This window comes from Arvicanthis niloticus, chromosome 17, assembly GCF_011762505.2.
Source record: "Arvicanthis niloticus isolate mArvNil1 chromosome 17, mArvNil1.pat.X, whole genome shotgun sequence".
In the NCBI taxonomy this organism is placed as follows: Eukaryota; Metazoa; Chordata; class Mammalia; order Rodentia; family Muridae; genus Arvicanthis; species Arvicanthis niloticus.
The window spans coordinates 50,892,773-50,912,998 of NC_047674.1; the positions used below are offsets into that span (position 1 = coordinate 50,892,773).

Here is a 20,226-nt window from a genome sequence, read left to right on the forward strand (position 1 = left end):
GAAAGTAAATGTATCTTACTTTTATTTCTAAAATAACACCCCAGAACGTCTTTATTTACAGTTGTTTAAAAAGAAACAGGCATAAACACATAAATAGTAAGTAAGACTTGGAACAGCATTGTGTCTGTCTCACAAGTAAAGAAGCTAAGACCCTACAAGCCAGGTTGTTTTCCTCAAGGATTACGGTAGTAAGTGCCCTGAACACCTGCCCATTGTTCATTCCGTATCTTTGGGAAACCTACCATGGACAAACTGCAAAGTAGATACAGTATCTCTCACATCTAACCTCCAACCCCACCACTGATACTGAATCTGACCTGAGACACACACCCTCACTCCCATCGCCGACACCCAGGATCCTCTCAGAGGCGGGGAGGTGGGGGTGGGGGTGGGGGTCTGACGGAGGGGAAGATATGTCTGGTCCCAGAGCCACAGAGAAGCCTGGGGGCGGGTGACTGACTGACCGTAGACAACTCCACAGTCTGCCCACAAGCTATGGGCTCGCAGAGAAAAACAGGATAATTTGCAGCTGGATGTGAAACGCTGAAGTGAACAAAAAGTCAGCCCTTCTGAGGTGACAGGTGGCAGGTCAGTCTTTTTAAAAGCCTACTCATCCACTGTGTGCCTCAGCTAGTTTTCTAACTTAAGTGGTGCTCCAGGCAGGAAGAGGATGTTGCTTCATTCCAGGGACGTTTGTGCATCCTTCTCTTGGAACCCTCTCCATCCCAGCAAGCAAGGCATCTCTGAGAAATAAGCATCCGGGACAATAAGGTCAGAACACTTAGTGCAAAGAATGATAGCCGCCATTTCTTGACAACAAAGTTTGAGCCAGGCAAAAGTCTAGGGCAGTGAGTAATTCTCAACCTGTGGGTCGAGACGCCCTTTAGGGCTGGAAAACGCTTTCACAGGGAGTCACATATCAGATATCTTGTACATTCAATATTTATATTATATTTCATGACAGTAGCAAAATTACAGTTCTGATGTTTCAACGAACTAATTTTATGGTTGGGAGTCACCACATCATGAGAAATTGTATTAAAGGGCCGCAGCATTAAGAAGGTTGAGAACCGCTCTTCTAGGAGAGTTATTTTGATTTTTCCTGAAACTGTCCTGGGAGGAATGCGCTATTATACCCTGATTTACAGAGGTGAAATTGCCTGAATACCACACAATAGGAACTCTGCTCCACGGCTTGTGTCATCCTGATTCCTGGAGCTAAGAAACCCTCTCTGCTCTTCCGGGTCAGTAATTAAGTCTTTAGAATAACCCAGTGCTCTGAATTTATGTTTGTTGTTTTCTTCTACTGCTTGCTCAATAATCTTATTTCCACTGTGGTATGAACCCGGCCTCAAGGTTTAAGGGTGCTCGAGGTTTTAACAAAGATACCCCCCCCCCCCAAAGAAATCTCATTTAGGCCAAATGACCTCTGTGGCAAAAGGCCGGCATCTCCTGTGACCAGCAGAGGGCGCGATGCAGCTGCGCCCTCCATAGGAATGGGGTCCACCTCTCTTTGTCTTCCCCTGATGGGATCTGGATCAGAACCTCGCCTAAAACAAAGCACCCGGGTTTCAGACCTCTGTTCCCTCACCGTGGGTCTCAGAACAGAGCTTTCTCAGTTCTGTATTTAAACCCAATTTTTACCTGAGACGATGAGTAAAAGGGGCTTCCAGGAAGTTGTGGGAGCCTCTAACTCATCCCGAATCTAGTCCTAATCACAGAGGACTGCAGCTCAGCTCACTTTTTAGACTGTAACCTTGCACGTGGTTTAAGAGCTACAATACTGCCTTTTATGCATGGTTTCACCACACTCTGGTTTGCACCTGTAGCGTGTGCTTTACCAAACACAACACCCAGTATGTTTCTGTGGTTGGATTCCTCCCCCTCTGTTGGAAGCTGCTCCCCCTCCCGTCCTTTCCCTCTCCCCCCCCACCCCCCCCATTTTTGGCGCCACCAGCTCTCCATTCTTGACTTCAAAAACATCAACTACTATGTCTTCCACATCCCTCTATACCGAAGCTTATTTGAGCCCCAACTTTTTTTCTGCCACAGTGCCAACTACTTACTATTCCAGAACCCTCTTGATACCATGTATGTCTAGGTGTAAATTCACAGGCCCCAATTACTGAGAAAATTCAATACAGGCAGAGACACCTGCAGAGCATATGCCAAGAAAGATTCGAAACTCAGTTCGCCATCTACCTCATAAGTTCAAAAATAGAACTGAAAATCAAAGAACAATAGAGAGTGGACCTTGCGGGCAGGTGCGCTTGCTCCCCCAGCCTCCCAGCCTTTCTCTCGGACAGATCTAAATCTTCCTGAACTCTGGCATAGTGCGTCCCATCTCGTAGTCCGCCCCTTTCTCAAGACTAAGCAAGTGAGCTCTGCCAACTGGAGAAAGAGCCTCAACCACAGTTGTCCTCTCCAGAATGGCTGGATAAAGAATTCCCAGAAGTCTCCTCCTATAGACAGGATCTAAGATCACTGTCAACTGAGACCTTGCTAGAAAGGCCAGCCCTGGTTTTCTATTATGACAGATTCATTATACATACTGGAGTTCATTATGCCATTTTGCACATGCGTACAATATATTTTGATCACGTCCAGCCATTCCCTTTTACTATTGTTTGAGCCTCTCTTGAATCTTTTTGTTTGTTTTTGGTTGAATTTTGGCTTTTGTGTTGTTTTTGTATTTTGGTTTTATTTGTTTGTTTGAGACAGTCTCACTATGTAGTGATATCTGGACTGGAACTAACTACATAAACCAGGCTGGCCTTGAACTCCCACAGATCTGATTTCCTCTGCCTCCTGAGTGTTGGGACTAAGGGCATGCGCCACCACACCTGACACCCCTCTCCCATTCTGCTCATTGACCCAACTAACGTGCGTTTCAGGGCCTCTCCTTTCTTAGGTTCATCTGAATTAGCGGCAGGTTGCAAATTGTTCTACTGCGGGTAAATCCCACAGCCTAGAGAATGGCCATAGTCAGTAGAAGTCAGCTTTTTAAATATTAAATCCAAACATAAGAGGGCTCAAGTACTCCTTGCCAGCTTTACCTAGCTGTGCCCAGTTGTGACACAACCTAGAAGCAATCACCTGCGAAGAGCCTCAATGAACAATTATCTGGATCAGACTGGCCTGTGGGCGTCTCTGTGAGGCTTTGTTTTGATTATTAATTGATGTGAGAGTATTCAGCCCATGATGGACTGTACCATTCTGTAGGCAGAAGATCCTGAACGATATAAAAGAGGAGAAAGCACGCTGACAGCAAGCAAGCAAGCAAGCAAGCAAGCAAGCAAGCAAGCATCCAAGCATCCATGTGTGTTCTCTCTCTCTGCTCTTGACTGCATAGTGATTCTTTAAGGTCCTGTCTTGGCCTCCTCAAAATAATGACTGTAACCTAAAACTTTAAATCAATAAACCACTTTCCCCCTAAGCTGTGTTCTCATTCTTATTGTGTGTTTTATCACAGCAACAGAAGTTAAACTAGACAAGACTACTTGACAGTGTGTTCCCTCCTTAGCTACCTATCGGTCTATATAGATAAGAAAGCTCGCTCTCTCTCTCTCTCTCTCTCTCTCTCTCTCTCTTCCTCCCTCCCTCCCTCCCTCTCTCCCTCCTTTTCCTGGGACCTTGTGCCAAAGTCCTACACCAGCATGTCAAGTTTGTGGAATTTGTAGTACAGAAAACTTGACAAGACTCCTTCAAACTTAGAGTATCTCTGCTCCCTCCACTAAACTGTTTCAAACCGTTCCCTGAACCAAGCCTCAAAAAGAAAAAAAAAAAAAAAGTAAAAGAAGAAACAGATGCCAGGTGATAGAATGATGAATTACACTCAGCTGTGTACGTGTAGCAGCACCATGGAAAGTTTTCCAAGACAAGGCCTGATGCCACCGTGTTTATCCTGCCCCGGCTATAATTACTAGTGGCCCAGTTTCTGGCTGCTGTTTTGTAACTTAATCACTTCTTCAGAGCCACCTAACATTTCTTCCCACCCCATTTTACCTGTGTAGAAAAATGTCTCAGGGGTCAACTGTGAATAAGAGGTAGTTGCCACATGTCTGCCCACACCCTCTTAGTAATGATTCTAGGCCCCACTTCACACAGGAGAAGCAGGCCTGCCTGTTGTTTTGAGACTTTTTTTTTTTTGATATTTTATTTATTTACATTTCAGATGTTATCCCTTTTCCCCATCCTCCCCCATAAGCCCCCTATCCCATCCCTCCTCCTCCTTTTTTGCTTTGATACCATTTTAATTTCATGCAAGTATTAAGGTCAGGTTTTGCAGCTTTAATCAATCAATGCTTTGTGTCGGCACAGCGCAGCGGAGCTGCTTTAAGTGGCAAAATCAGTTTACAGGAAGGAACTAAGCCAGGCTTTAACAATGAACAGCAAGCAGTGAATGCAGAGACTCACAACAGCTCAAGATGCAGAAAAGAAGCAAAAGTAGTAGCCTCAGCTCTCAATAAGATATTGACACCGCATCTCTGAGGCTTGGGGAAGATTGTAGAAGAGGGGTGAAGGTCTTCAAAATGTCTTTCCCTAGAGTCTAGACAGGGCTATACAAACTGCAATCATCAGCTCACAACCGCCACAGATACCTGCACTTGGATAGGCCCTATCAACAATCAGTCATGGAAAGGGGAGGGACTTATGATGCCCTACTCTCTGAACTTTGCCTCTGAACTACTACTGGCTATTAATAGATTCTGGAAGAGAGAGAATCATTGTCTTTAGTGAGCCCACCAGGTTCTAATGATTAGCTCCAAACCCATGGTCACTGTCAGCTCTAGTTGAGTGTAGTGGTTCAGAAGACAAAACTAATAGACATGACTGTGAGAGGTTTGTGGGGACAGATGAGGGTGACGGGTGAGGTAAGAAGGTAGGAGGTAACAGACATGGTTAGTGTTCACTGCCTACATGTACAAAACTGTCAAGGAGCAGACTTAACTAATAAAGAAAATAAAAGGAATCAATTGTGTGAGCTTGGCAGGTGGCTCAGTGCACCGTACCTCAGCACAAATAAGGTCACAGCGTCTCCTCACCAAGGACACAACCATGAGGTCTGGTCATAGACACTCCGCTGATGCAGGTCTCAAAGAAGTTTTTTTTTTTTTTTTTCCATTTTCATTTTTGTGCCGAGCTATAGAGAAAGTCTCTTCTGATAGTCCTGTTATTCTGATCCTTCTCATCCCGACCCAGTAACTTGTAGTGGTCACCAGCTCACTCACAAGTGGTTCAGTGACACTCAAAAGTAAAGTTTCTACTTAAGTTTTCAATACTCACATTTTAGTCTCAGCGATTCAGTATTCTGGATCCATTCGCTGGACTTAATGACACCTTCTAAATAGGGTGAAAGCATCAGAATTGACAATGGGTAATGATACTATCAAAAAAACTATGTATATTCTTAGATTAATGTGAAAGCTGCCTAGAGATAACAGTGTGAAAATGGAATTATGAAGAGAAATATCCAAATTGATACAGCCACAAAGGATTTAATTGCTGTATTTCACTGAATGTAACCTTATGAGTGACTTTGTTGTCTTTAGTTTGCTTTTTAAAAGAAAGACATAAAACCAGTCAGTTAAGACACCACCTACTTTTAAATTGATGAACTGTGATACTAAAAATCAGGCTTGGAAATAGCCATAGATGGTGCTTCTCAATATATCCAGAAAGTCTATTCCCAAAGCTCTGAGGGATAATCTACTGGTTGAACAAATAATTTTTAACAGATGCCCTCTACTTGTGGCCTTCAAAGACATATTGCCCCCTTCAAAGTCTTCATTATAGTCAGTAAGGCATTGTTACTCCAGTCCAAGGATATGTGGTCTTATTGGAAAAAGTCCTGGACATGGAGGATGGGCAGATTTTGGTTGGCATTGATTCTGCTTCTAATGAGATGGATGGCATTGCACACACATCACTAAATTCTCAGCTAAATTCCTCACCTGTGAAGTGAGGAGGTTAAACCAAAATCTTATATTTAACTCAACTCTCATTTCCCAGATCCCAACATTTATAGATCTCTGGTCCTGGGTTCATCTCAGCTGGCCCCATGTCAAGCCACAATGCAGGCATGCACATACTAACTTCCCCAACATTTATAGATCTCTGGTCCTGGGTTCATCTCAGCTGGCCCCATGTCAAGCTACAATGCAGGCATGCACATACTAAATTCCCCAACATTTATAGATCTCTGGTCCTGGGTTCATCTCAGCTGGCCCCATGTCAAGCCACAATGCATGCATGCACATACTAAATTCCCCAACATTTATAGATCTCTGGTCCTGGGTTCATCTCAGCTGGCCCCATGTCAAGCCACAATGCATGCATGCACATACTAAATTCCCCAACATTTATAGATCTCTGGTCCTGGGTTCATCTCAGCTGGCCCCATGTCAAGCCACAATGCATGCATGCACATACTAAATTCCCTTCAAAGGTGTCTTCCAATAACGTTCCATTTCAGTGCAATCCTCCATGCTTGTGAAATGAGGAAAAGAGTGATTCATTTTGCTAACAAATACTGAGTGCTGGGCTATGGCATCCATCTCTGCATGAGCAGAGACTCTGACCCTTTGGTAGTCACTAGAAGAGACCTTACCTCTGCTGCCCTCGATTTCCCCTTCAATGAAGATACCCTCATCCTCAGGGCATCCCTTATCTGAAAAGCAATGACAGTTAGTGGTCAACAGGTGTCAAGGGAAGCAGCAGCATTCCAATGTACAGACGACACATGGACCAGAACAGTGACTCTGGCCAGAGTAACATAAGGTGGCTCAGCATAGCACCCAGAAAGCAACCAGATTTAGGTAGAAGTTGAAAGGTGATAACAGCAATCCACAAAACCATTTTCAAATCGTGGCCACGGCTTCTGTTCTTTTTACGAACAACATTGGGTTGCAATCTCTACTTCTATGATCTCTTGATTATAAACAAGCACAGAGAGTATGGACTTCTTTCTTTCTTCCACACAGGCGATGCCTTGAGCTGAGCTCACAAGCTCAGCAACTCTGGATTCACTCCAGTTAAAATGATTTGACCCTGCTGCTTTCCTCGGCCACGCAGAACTGGATGGAGCAATGAATGAAGCAAATTCAATTTACCTTGTGATCCATAATGGTACCAAACAGCAAGATGAAAAAGCCCTGTGGTAAATTCAACAGAATCATGAGGGACGGCTTCTCAAACAGTTTCCCAGTTTTATTTTAACCCACCGCCCCTACCCTTGCCCTTGCCCTAGATAATTTGTGTATGGGGAGGGGGGTTGTTGCTGTTTTGCTTGCTTGCTTGCTTGCTTGCTTGCTTGCTTGTTGCTTTGAAAGGTTGCTCTGTCCTGCCCCTGGCTGACACAGTTTAGATCCCGAACCCAAATGTCCCACTGTTATACCAGTTTCTGAATAAAGACACTTTGCTGGCTCAAACCTGGTTTTTATAGTGGAGTATTTTCCAAATTCTCAGACCCTAACCAGAGAGAAGAATAGAACGAAATCAATGGTTACCAGAGTAACTTTCAGAGTGGGAAAATTAGGCATGATTAGTAACGCACACCTATAATCCCATCACCCTGGAGGCTGGAGCAAAAAAAAATCATTATGAGTTTGAGGGTAGTCTTGGCCAAAGAATAAGATCTTTCCTCAAATTTTTAAAACAAAACAGGGATCCAGAGATATGATCAGCAATTCAGAGTGGTGGTTACTCTTGCAAAGGACTTGAGCTCAGTTCCCAGTGCCCACATAGCTGCTTCCAACCGTATGTAACTCCAATCCAGGGGATCTGGTGCCCTCTTCTGGCCTTCTTGGGCACTGCATAAATGCAGGCAAAATATCCATACACATAAAAATCAAAATTAAAGGGAAATAAACTTTTTACTTCAGGCAAAAAGAGTGGAGAAATGTCTGTCTATCAAGAGCTTTTGAGTTTAAGGGAGGGAGGTATTTAATGCTTTCTCTTTAAAGCAATACAACAGGAAGAGTGAAATGGGTTCAGCCCGTAATTAAAGAACAAAGTGAAATGGACTATAGTCCATAGTTAAAGAACCAGTGAGACACATGAGTGACCTAACTGGTGTTTCTTTAGAGTCTGTGCTAAGTTTGTGCTTTGTGTGGTGCCTCTAAGTACTAGTGCCAGGTCAACAGAAACACTTTGCTATTTTATTGAATAATTACAATATTTAAAGTGAAAGCTGGAAAACTTTTTTCCAAACACCAGATAGTCAATATTTACACAATGCTGGCCATACCCCTCAGTTGCAACTATGCAAATGCATAATTCTAGCTCAAGTGAGCCCTGAGGGAAATATAAATACATGGCTAAGGCCATGTTCCAGTAAAAGCCTATCATGAGAACAGGCAGAAGGTTGAGTTTTCCTAGCCCTGATTAAAAGTGTAATTTAGACTGTGAGTCTGACAGGTTTTCTATTTGATAGAGAAAGAAATCTGATTAAATGAGAGCATGCCCAAAATTCAAGCTTCGAATGAAGAGGGAGAGTAAAACAGCATTCACAGGGACCATCTTGTCAGAGCATGAACACTGCAGTAGGACAAGGGAGCTCATTCCACATCAAAACCCTTATTTTACCAGGTGATAAAGCTGATACCTGGAGGGAAGTGCCCCCACCAAGGCCAGATAGCAAAGGATGAGTTGCTATAAATAGCAACTAACTTCTATTTCACAAGAAATGGCAAGAAAGAAGTATAAGAACTCCTGACCGGTCAACTTTCAAAGTGAAGGACAATGGTCATCTCTTTACACTACAGAAAATGTCTGTTTTGCTGAGTTTTCTGGAGAAGAACAACGTTATGCTTATTTTCATCAGGGAGCAACTTTTTACAACCATGACCAAAGGACAGTCATCTATGTGAGAAGGTTAACATCTGACTTTATAGGAGGGGCCCAAGGTCTTCAAGAGAAAAGGAAGGACATTCTCCTCCCACCGTCTGGTTAAATAACTCCAGCCTCACCAGTGAACAAGTAACTCACACCTATAATCTCAGCATATAGGGGCTGAGACAAGCGGGCAGCTACAAGTTTGAGGCCACTCTGGCTCCAGAGTGAGATCCTGTCTCAAAAAGAAAACCTTTTTGAAAATGGGGGGAGGGGCCAGGTGAGATGGCTTAGTGGGTGAAGGCCATTGCCACCAAGCTTGATGACAGGAGTTCAGTCCACAGGATGGATCTGTGTGATGGAGGAAAAGAACTGACTCCTGTAAGTCATCCTCTAGCCTACACATGTGTTCTGTGACAGGCATAAAACCCCACACATATATGAATGTGTATGAATGTGGAGTGTGCACATAATAAACAGATAGATAGATACATAAATAGATATGTAGATAGATACATAGATACATAGATAGATACATAGATAGATACATAGATAGATACATAGATAAATATATAGATACATAGATAGATACATAGATACATAGATGGATATTCTTATATTTTTGGTTGTGAGCCTAGTTTTTAATGGCTGAGCCATCTCTCCAGGCCATAGATGGATATTCTTAAGTGGGGAAACATTGTCAGTGCAAGTGGGAGAAGCTATACTGAGACAGCCCTGGAATACAGGAAGAACACTTGATACCTTTTAATGGTAAATAAATCACAGCCATCCTTTGATGTCTAGCCAGAAATATATAGCAAATCCCCCTCCTATGACTTACCTGGAAAGCATTGAGCAAGGCGAAGATTATATGGAATACTAGGTGTGTGCCTTCTAGCAGAGTTGTTAGACCAAAACCCCAGGTCAGTCCCAGAAGTGGGGTGAGGATGGCAACATTTTTGCTAATCCTGAAAATGATAGCCATATCCTGAGATTTTGAACTGCCAATCAAGGGCCTCTGTGTGTTAATAGCAACTGTCAGAACCACAAGGAGATTCACAGCCACAATGACCAAAGCTGGGATGGCAAAAGCAAGAAGGGCTTTGGTTTGGTTCCAATTAAGCCAACAGGCATCTTTTCTGGTGTAGCCTTCCCCAGGCTCTGTGACAGTAACCGTGATGACTGCGATCACAAGGGGACACCCATAGCCAATGACAAAGCCAATGGCCATCATACGAGACTTCATCATCCTGCGGAAAACAACTAGTATGCCATAGACTATGAGCAGGGCTTTGAAGAGCATCCAGAAGAACAGGGAGAGGAAGAAAAAGTGGCAGAAAAACGTCACAGCCACACACCACTTGTGATCCTCCTGAGCGTTCGCGCTAAAGTTGGAGCCAATGATGAACCACACATTTGCGGTCAGGAGGGACACAGCAATGTTCACGATGCACACATGGCGCATGTAGGATATCTCTGTCACAACCACCCGGGACCAAACGATGGCTTCAATGACCAGGCAGAGCACCAAGCTAAAGATGGAGACGCTGAGTCCGATGAAGGTGATATGGTTCAGAATCCTGTCCTTCACGGGCTTAGAAGACATGAGGATAGAGAAGGACATGACAGCTTTGGTGTGCCTGCAGCGGCATTTCACTGTGCTGTTGATGTCTGACATCATTGTACATGGGCCCTCATCCCACTGCCTTTTGTCAGGATCCCAGCTGACACACTGGCTGCTGGTGGTCTGGGATTTGTTGATTTTATCAAAGGTGAGTATGATTTCATTCAGACCTTCTGGCAAAACCAGTGATAGGATCAGGTCATTTATGGGCTTTTGGAGACTTGTGTTTGGCGGATGGATTTCTTTTAGAATGGCCCCCAAGGTTGGAAAAGCTGTGGCGATGGCTTGGGAGGCATTGGACGGCAGGTCCTGCAATGCTTGCCTAGGAATTTCGATCACCACTAAGACATCTTCGGTAGCATTGTACCTGGGAACAGAGAGGCGGAGGCTGGTCTCTGAGGTACTGTGAGAGATACGAGAGCCTTTCATCTGAATGAAGAGTTCATCTACACTCTCAGATTTACCTTGGATTTGGAGTTTCTTGGCAAAAGAGTTCACTGACTCCAACAGATCTGAGCTGGCATTTTTGTTGGGAATGAAAGCCCAATTTGAAATGGCAGTGGGGCCAAGGATGTGGTTGGCCATTTTCCCATAGTTCTGCAATGGAAACAAGCCTGTTAGTGTAAGAAGGTCAATTTCTAAAATCTGAAACTTTATTTCATCTTATTTGATACCTGCCTCTTTAAATTCACTACTTATTGCAAGTGTAATAAGTAACGCATTAGTAAGGCTAATGGAAGAAAATTGAAAGGCTATAAAGGATGTGTTGTCCTGGCTAGTTTTTTGTCAACCTGACACAAGCTAGAGTCATCTCAAAGGAGGGAACCTCAATTGAAAAATATGTTTCCATAAAATGCAGCTAAAGGACATTTTCTTAATTAGTGGTTGATGAAGGAGGGCCCAGCCCATTGTGGGTGTGGCCATCCCTGGACTGGTGGTCCTAGGTTCTATACGAAAGCAGGCTGAGCATGTCATGATGAACAAGCCAATAGGCAGCATCCCTTTACGGCCTCTGCATCAGTTCCTGACTCTAAGATCCCACCCTGCTTTTGTTTCCTGTCCTGGCTTCCTTCTAATGACAGACTACGATGTGGATGTTTAAGCCAAACAAACCCTTTCCTCCCTAACCTGCTTTTTGATCATGGTATTTCATCACAGGAATAGAAACCCTAACTACAACAGCAGCTGAGGGCATTGTCTGCTCTTGCAGAGGTCCCAAGATCAGTTGCTGGAAGTCACATGGCAGTTTACAACCATCTGTAACTCCAGATCCAGTTCTGGCCTCTGAAGGCACTGCACACACATAGTATACAGACATACATCCAGACAAAACACCCATATGCATAAAAAATAAATAAATCTTTTGAAAAGAATATATGTCACATATACATGTATATATTACATATACATATAAACATATGCATTATTATATGTATATGCTATACATATAATATATGCATGTATATTATACATACACATATATGAAACATATATGTATCATATATTATATATGTATATATGTTTATCTCATTATTATTATTCAATCTGAGGAAGATCTTCACAATACAGAATGTAGAATTCAAGTTCCATAAAATGTGAATGATTGTCTTATGGAAGGAAGTGTCTGTGTATTTCATGATGAGTTTTAGAAATACTACATGCATACCATATCTCTATATCCCTCCATTTATTACTAAAGGCTAACACTCCCGAGCACACTAAAGTCTCTGAGACGCTGACCCGGGTCTTGCTGGACTAGCTGTCAATTAAGAAAGTGCTTTACTAACACACATGTACTTTAGGGTTCCCTTCCCAATGCTACAATGGCTGGAGTAAGGCATGTCTGAAGTCCCAGTATTGGGGAGGTACAGGCAGGAGGATCAGAAGTGCAAAGTCAGCCTCGGCTATACAGGATGTTTGAAGGTAGCCTGGGCTACATTAAACTTTGTCTCAAAAATTGAAACCAAAAGACCCATCCTAGGGTAACACATTTAACTTTTAACACACAGTTTCTAACTACTGCTATGATATACAACTCCCTTCTAAAAATGAAGGTCGAATAACGTGATCTACTAGGGTAGACCCGGTCTATGGACATTGCTCTGTATCAAATATCTAATATTCATGAAGAATGCTGAACAGAAGTGTCTGCTGCTGTTGTTGTGGTTCTTGAACATTTTACCCAGAAAAGGCCATCTGAAACTCTTAATAACTGAAGATTTACGAAAAGTCGTGTCTGTGTTCAGTGAGATTGATTTTTTTTTAAGTACCTTCATTTTCTCCCAGGTCACACTGGCATGTATTCCAGAGGTTTGCCAGTCTGAAGAGATATTTTTTAATAACTCTACTATGAATGCAATGTTTCCAGATGTAACTGCAGAGGATTTCACGGCATCAACGATGCAAACATAGTCCTCGGGGCAGTACTTTCGGATTCCTTGAAATACATTCCCAATACGGACTGGTGCTGTATTGCCAATTAAGTTCATGGGGAAAAGAGAAGATGATGCCAAGGATAGGCTAGCTGCAGGATGTGCACGCTGCATAAAATAATAATAATAATAATAACAATAATAATAATAAACCAACATGCATTAGATGAAAGGAACTAAACAACACACAAGCCCCATTGAAAAAACAGATAGACAAGAAGGCAGTCCTGAAAGAAGCTCACTTCCTAGGAATAATTTAAGGCAGCCACCGAAGGCCTGGCTATCACCAAAATTCTCAGAGATCAAACTAGTGACCCTCTTTAAAATTTGCTTTCAGAATCATGGTTTAAACTGAAGTGTGTGTGTGTGTGTGTGTGTGTGTGTGTGTGTGTGTGTGTGTGTGATGTATACATGCACATGCTCATGTATATACATGTCACAAGGTGGAGATTACCCTCACCTGTGTATGCACATATGGACATCAAGAGTCAACATCAGATTTGTTCCTCAATCAACTTCTCCACTTTATGATTTTTTTTTAAGATTTATTTTATTTTTAATTATGAAGACCTATGTACATCTTTGTGTGGTAGGAGCACATCAGCACAGGTGTCTGGGGAGGAGATTGGCTTTCTTTAGAGCTAGAGTTACAAGCAGTTGTGGGCCTTCCTACCTGGGTGCTGGGAACCAAAATCTGGGCCTCTGAAAGGGCGGTAAGATTTTTTAATCTCTGAGTCATCTCTCCAGCTCCTTGATCTTTAAGACAAGGTCTCTTACTAAACTTGGAACTCACTGTTTTTCTTGGGGGACTGGGCAGCAAACACAGGGATCTCCCCAGTACTAAAGTTACAGGTACACGGGGCATTTACAGAGATGCCGATTTCTGAAACCACACCTTCATGGTTACTGGCATGGCAAGCACTTTAGCCACAATACCATCACCCCACGCCTTTAAGACAAATTCTACAGAAGTTGGGGAGAAGGAAGATCCAGGTGGAATTTCAAAGAAAAGTTGTTTGGGAAGGTTAGCTGTTCAAATGCCACATACTGAAGAATTGCAGTTTCTAAAAGAAAAAAGAAATGTACATTTTCCGAATTGTAAGTTAGTTGACCATTTCCTGATATTTTTACCTGTACTCCTTCAGAAAGTGACTTTGAATAAGCAAGTGCTTTCATTCCCTCATGCCTATCTCTGTAGTTACAGGAACTTCACCATGACTGCCTATGCTGTGAAAGCCACACCACCCGCAATCCTTTTATAAAACCACCATTAAATCCAAAAGTGTGGACACTCATATCCTTCAGTGGGATTGGAGAGAAAGAGAAAAACTGGGTGCAGAGGAGAAGAAGTATATGAGAAAGATTTTTATCATAATTGAGACACATAGGGAACATTGAATTCTTATTCCTTCTGTGTTCTCTTTTAGTTAAAGGATTGAAAGCATTAGAAGTCATGTTTAATTTAATCCAAGACATATTTAGTTGATTAATTAATACAAGAAGCATATAAATCCACCCATAAAGCTAAGCTGACAGTTCTGAGCCATCATTTGCGGGTAGTTTAACTGTTTCTGATTTGTTTAACCTCTCATTTCCAAGGTTTTGGACACAATCTCATTTCTCTGCTGAACTTCTCACCCATGGCTAGAATTGATTCTTTATGAGAGGAATTGGAAGAATGTCAGGAGAGAGGCCAGGACATCAGTATGTGAGTAAGGAAAGATGCCATGAGGTAGGTGCAAGCCACAAGATAGCGTTCTCTAAGTCCAAGCCTGAGACTTGCTGCCATTTAGAATAGATAGAAATGAAAGAGATCCTCCCCCCAATGCTGGAAGGGTTAGCTCCTGTCACCAGGAATATACCAGAGCATCACCTGAAACAAGGCCTCCACAGAGAGACTGGTGCATGTTTCAATTGTTTTTTGCCATTTGTTTTGATTACATGTGAATACAATTTCTCCACGGAAGTTCCAAGGACAGCTCTGGTTACAGGTAGAAGAAGAGCTGCATGGTCCATCACAGTTACCTGAAAACAGGAAGAAGAAAAAAAACAGAAAGAAAAACAGCAAGTCAGAGATCAAATTATCATTTCCACACTCTGACAAATGCATCTAGTGCATTCTGGGACTTTATAAATAGTTGGCCAAGGAGATGACATCAAATTGCCTTTTCAGAGACAAGAAAAGGCTGTGTGGTTGATGATGAAGCCAGTGTCCAGAGAGAGTGAGCAGGAAGTGGAAAGAGGGACCTAGGGTGTCCCAAACCCCTATTGAGAACCCCCTCTCATGGCAAGAAAGGAAGAGACAATAGGGAAGAGCATAAGAGCTTTTAATTCTACAGTGGTTCAAGTGAGAAATGTACCCCCAATGAGCTCATGTATTTGAATACTTGGTCTTTGGTTGATTGCATTGTTTGGTGACATTATGGAACTTTTAGGATGCTAAGTGTTACTGGAGAAATTGTGTTATAGAGGGCAGGCACTGTGACTACATAGCCTCACCCCAATTTCCAATTCTACGTTGCCCTCTCTGGTTGAAAATGTGACCTCTCAGCTTCCTGAGAGGTCTGGCTGCCTGCTACCATACCTCCACCACCATTACAGACTCTCCCTCTGGAACCGAAAGCCCAAATAAACTCTCTCTTGTAGTTGTGTGTCTTGTGTACGTTTTTCCTTTGTGTGTGTGTGTGTGTGTGTGTGTGTGTGTGTGTGTGTGGTGTGTGGTATGTTTTTCCTCCCAGCCCCTGCTCCCAGAATAATGCCTTGAAGACTCAAAAATATATACAAATACCTGGGCCAAAAGCTCTGGCTGTCCCCTGACTAGCTCGTCAATTAATCAACCCATTATTTTATTTTAAGTTCTGCCATGTGGCTGGTTGGTTATCTGATCCTCAGTTTTTTGCTGCTGTCTCTCCATCACCATTCCAAGGCCAAGTTCATACTGTCTCTATCCCAGAATCCTACCCCCACACCTTTCTCTCAACCTCTCTTCTCTTCTCTTCTCTTCTCTCTCTCTCTCTCTCTCATATGTATATCTATATATATACATATATAGATATATATAAATATATATGTATGTGTATATCTCTCTATATATAGATATATACATATATACATATATACATATATATATATATGCTAGAATTCTACCTTCTAATTTCCTGCCTAAGCTCATTGGCCAATCAACTTTTATTGACAAGTAGATGCTTTTACACAGTGCCCAGGAGATTCTTTCTACACTCACACTCTCTTCCAGAAGTTGCCGTTGGTCATGATGTTTTGTCACAGCAACAAACGGTAACTATCGGTAATGCTGAACAGACAACACGATTGCAGTTGTGACTGAAAGAGAACCGATGGGCACACAGAGCAAGAGGCCGTGAGCTTTCCTGTGCAGAGCTGTACAAATAGAGCTGGTAGGTAAGAGGCAGGGAGTGCTCATAATTATCCTTTGAACCATAGTCACTTGCCATTAGGCATTGAGCCTACTTTCTAGATAGTCACCATGAATACTGAATTAGCAAGTACTGATCTACTGTTCTAGAGGAATACAGGTCCTCTGTAAAAGCACCCAGACCTCTTAACCACTGAGCCATCTCTCTATAACACCTGCAGAGTAAATGTTTGCAGATTTCTTGTTCTTCTTCTCTGTGTCATCTACTCAACGATTGTTTTTATTGTGAAAGCAACTAAAGACAAAAGAGAAGTGAGAGGACATCGCCATGCTCTGATAAAACTTCCTATTTACAAAAATGTGTGGTATGTCAACTTGACTCATGGGTCAGCCTGGGTTATAAGCTTCAGTGTTGAATAATGAAGCCATTGAAGTACTTCTGGAAGAATTTCCAAAGGATAGTGCTCATAGAATAGAAAGAAGTAGATGAGAGCCCTACGTGGTGATGCACCCTTGAAATTTCAGTACTTGTGAGGGAGAATCAAGAGAATAGTCCTGAGTTCAAGACCAGCCTACGCTACATAGTAAGTTTAAACTTCAAGTTAAATACCAAAAGCCTATCTCAAAAGAAAAAAAGAAAAAGAAATCAGGGAGAAGAAGTGATGTTGAGAGATATTACAGTGTTGAAATTGGTACAAATGGGAAAATATTTCATAGAGAATGAAGGTGTGCCACCATGTCTATAACCTAGGCAGCTCTAGATGTAACTCCACTCCCTGGCAAAGGAAGTAAGTAGGTTTGTATTTTTCCCTGACATCTATCCAGTATACTTATGTTGGTTAATTCATAAACTAGAACAGTACTTAATTTCTTCATCCGCTGGTTGGAGATGGTGCCATGGTGCTGTTGCAGATATGGAATAGGGAAACATCTTGTATAACACTTAATGTTTAAATACCTAGCAACTGTTAGCTTCCTTTCTGTCCCCCTTTCCTTCCCAAGGCCATACTTCTATAGATAGATGTGCCACTGAACTTAAACCTGGCCATGCAGAATACAATGACCCAAAATGTTTGAGTGAAGCCACATATTACAATGTTAGTAATGATAATGTTCTCACTCCTGCACTTCATGAGTGTGGCCAGTCTTACCACCATCAAATCGCCTTACTTTGCTTTACTAGAACCCACAGCACAAATATGTTGCGTAATTTTAAGAGTCCAATCAGTGCTGGTAAAGACAGAGAATTTATGAGAAGTTATTATTTGCATTGGAAAGCCTGAGGTCTGGAGACATGCTTGCAATATCCATCTACTTATCTTTTCTTGCCCCATTTCCAAATGAATGAAGACCATTGTATAGTTATACATACCTTGTGTTGGCCTAAACTCATGCTTCTGTAGAGATATTTGAAATTTATCTTCATCCTGAAAAATATAAATTCCCAGAACAATATACTGTGAGACATTCTCTCTCAGCGCAACTTAAAGGATCCATGTAAACAGCAAGAGGAAAGGCCATCAAGACTAGGAAGGAAACTGTGGTAGACTCATGAGATAGGTCTGAGGGAAGTTACTAGAGAGGACACAAGTGAGGACACACTAATCCCTAATGATGGCTAACCTGGAAATCACTTGAGCTAGGAAGGTCAAGTTAGTGGATGGAATACATCTCTTGTAGTTTTAAGGATCCTGAGACAACACAGAAGTGGCAATTACACTATCAAATCTCTGCCTATCTTTACTGCATGGATGAAATACAGCTAAGGAGAAACCCCGGGCACTATAAATATATCCTTAGAGGGATGAAAGAAATAAAAACTTAGAATGTTCATTGGGTTACAATAATCAGATAATGAACCTTTTATATGAGTAAAGAATATGAGTATTACCTTGATATATAAACTTTGATATGATAAAAAAAAATTTGTAAGACAAAGCAAAACAAGCCCTAGAGCCAGTGAGACCTAAAGAAAGATCTGAATCTAAATTGCTCTGCTGACAACTTAGGTCTTTCTCCTCTGGAGAGCTGATACCTGTATGCAATCTCTGTGGCTTGCAAAGTGATTGCCACACTGAACTGCCGCTTCCTGAACCATTTCCTGTCACCTCTTAATTTTTGCTGTTGTTGGATTTGTTTATTTGTTTGTTTGTTTGTTTTGAAACTTCTTTTTTAAAATTACTATCAACAAGAGTAAAGTTATGATCATATGAAAATGTATTTTAATTCGCATGTTAGATACTTATCATATATCTAGACATCTAGGAGAACTGAGGAATTTCTCTTGGGAGCACACAGGGAGAGAGCAAACTTACTTTTCTGTGAGTCTTGGGTTTGGAATGAGAACATTCTGTTGTCAGAAAAACCATTAAACAGCAAACCATGGTGATGCAGGGCTTCATTTTTCACACACAGGAATTTTAACCTGCAACAGAAAAGGAAGAAGGTAGATGAGGCTGAGTGTGACAAACTCCCTTGGCCTACTCAGCACACAGTGGGGTGAACTACTTTCTAAATGTTCCAGAGAGCCACACTGGTGTGGCCAGAGTCCTGGGGAACAGGAAAGTCAACCAAGAAAATTACTCCATCAGTTTGGCCAATGGACAGGTCTGTGGGCGTTTTTATGATTGATGATTGATATAAGAGGTACCAGGCCACTGTGAATGGCTACACCCCTGGGCAAATCCTGGGTTGTAGAGAAAAGCAGGCTGAGTGAGCCACTGAGAGCAAGCCAGAAATCAGTGTTCCTCCATTACCTCTACTGCATTTCCTCTTCTTGACTTTTTCCCCTGCCCAGGCTTCCCTTCATGGTGGACTGTGGTTGGGAAGTGAAAGACAGATAAACCTTTCCCTCTTGCTGTTGCTTTTGTCCAGAACATTTATCAATAACTGACCTTAATACTTACATGTAACTAAAATGGTATAAAAGCAAAAAGAAGGAGGGGGATGGGATAGGTGGTTTCTAGGGAGGGGAAATGGGGAAAGGGGATGGCATCTGAAATGTAAATAAATAAAATATCCAATTTAAAAAATATATACCCCCCAAAAGACAATAGAAAACAAACTAGGGCACAGGTCAAAGCAGCATTCCTTAGGAGAGGAGTCTACTGGTTTGCAATCTAATTAAAATGCAAAACAATGTAGCAGATATTCAGCTTGGTCTTCATGTGGGTCTCTCAACAGCTGGGGGTAGGGGGTAGGGACAGGGAGGCTAGCCCTCAATCTGTTGCCTGCTTGTGAATCCCTTTCCCCTAACTGGACCACTTTATCTGACCTCAGTGGGAGAGGATGTTCCTAGTCCTGCAATGACAGGATGCACCAGGGCGGGGTGATGGTGATGCCCGGGGGACTTCCCCATTCTCAGAGGAGAAAGGGAGGGGATGAGAGGAGAAGTGGGGCTGCAACTGAGATGTAAAGTCAATAAATAAATTAACAAACGGAAAAAAAATTCTCTCCCACAATGATCTTTCTACTGCAGCAGGCAATGGAAGCATCCAGAAAAATGCATGCTCAGTAAAGCTCTGGTCCTTGTTACTACCTCCACAGATTTCTTTAAAGCAATATTTACCAAATTTTCTAGGGAGTCTGGGAAGATGGCTTAGTCACGCCTGTAATTCCCCACCACCAGAAGGCTTACAGGCTAGCCAGCCAGTCTAGCAAATCAGCCAGTTCCAGATTAGTGAGAGAGTGCACTTGTGTGTGCGCACACACACACACACACACACACACACACACTCATACACACGGGGGGGGGGGGGAAGAAGTGAGAAAGAGATCCAACTACTGTATATAAGATCTCTAGTTACTTGAAGACATATAACTTGAGGTAAATTAGCATACAGACTTATCAGCTACTAGATCAAGTTGTGGGACTTGATCTAGTCAATGAATAAGCTACTGTGCAGACAGACTGAAACCCCCTGCAAGCAGTTATCGCTTCTGTGGCC

General features: G+C 42.4%; 1 protein-coding gene across 2 annotated transcripts in view; it reads right to left on the reverse strand.

Moving 5' to 3' along the window:
- Adgrf4 (adhesion G protein-coupled receptor F4) overlaps positions 1-20,226 on the reverse strand; it is a 38,914-nt gene continuing 18,688 nt past the window's right edge. For both annotated transcript variants that reach the window (XM_076915231.1, XM_034521100.2), the window contains exons 2-10: positions 18,595-18,704; positions 17,652-17,706; positions 14,762-14,913; positions 12,727-12,996; positions 9,674-11,053; positions 7,113-7,154; positions 6,611-6,670; positions 5,287-5,343; positions 1-743 (exon numbers count right to left, since the gene is read on the reverse strand). In XM_076915231.1, coding sequence (XP_076771346.1) covers positions 5,296-5,343; positions 6,611-6,670; positions 7,113-7,154; positions 9,674-11,053; positions 12,727-12,996; positions 14,762-14,913; positions 17,652-17,706; positions 18,595-18,681 — 2,094 coding nt within the window. In that variant the 5' untranslated portion in view covers positions 18,682-18,704 and the 3' untranslated portion in view covers positions 1-743; positions 5,287-5,295. The remainder of the gene's footprint in view (positions 744-5,286; positions 5,344-6,610; positions 6,671-7,112; positions 7,155-9,673; positions 11,054-12,726; positions 12,997-14,761; positions 14,914-17,651; positions 17,707-18,594; positions 18,705-20,226) is intronic.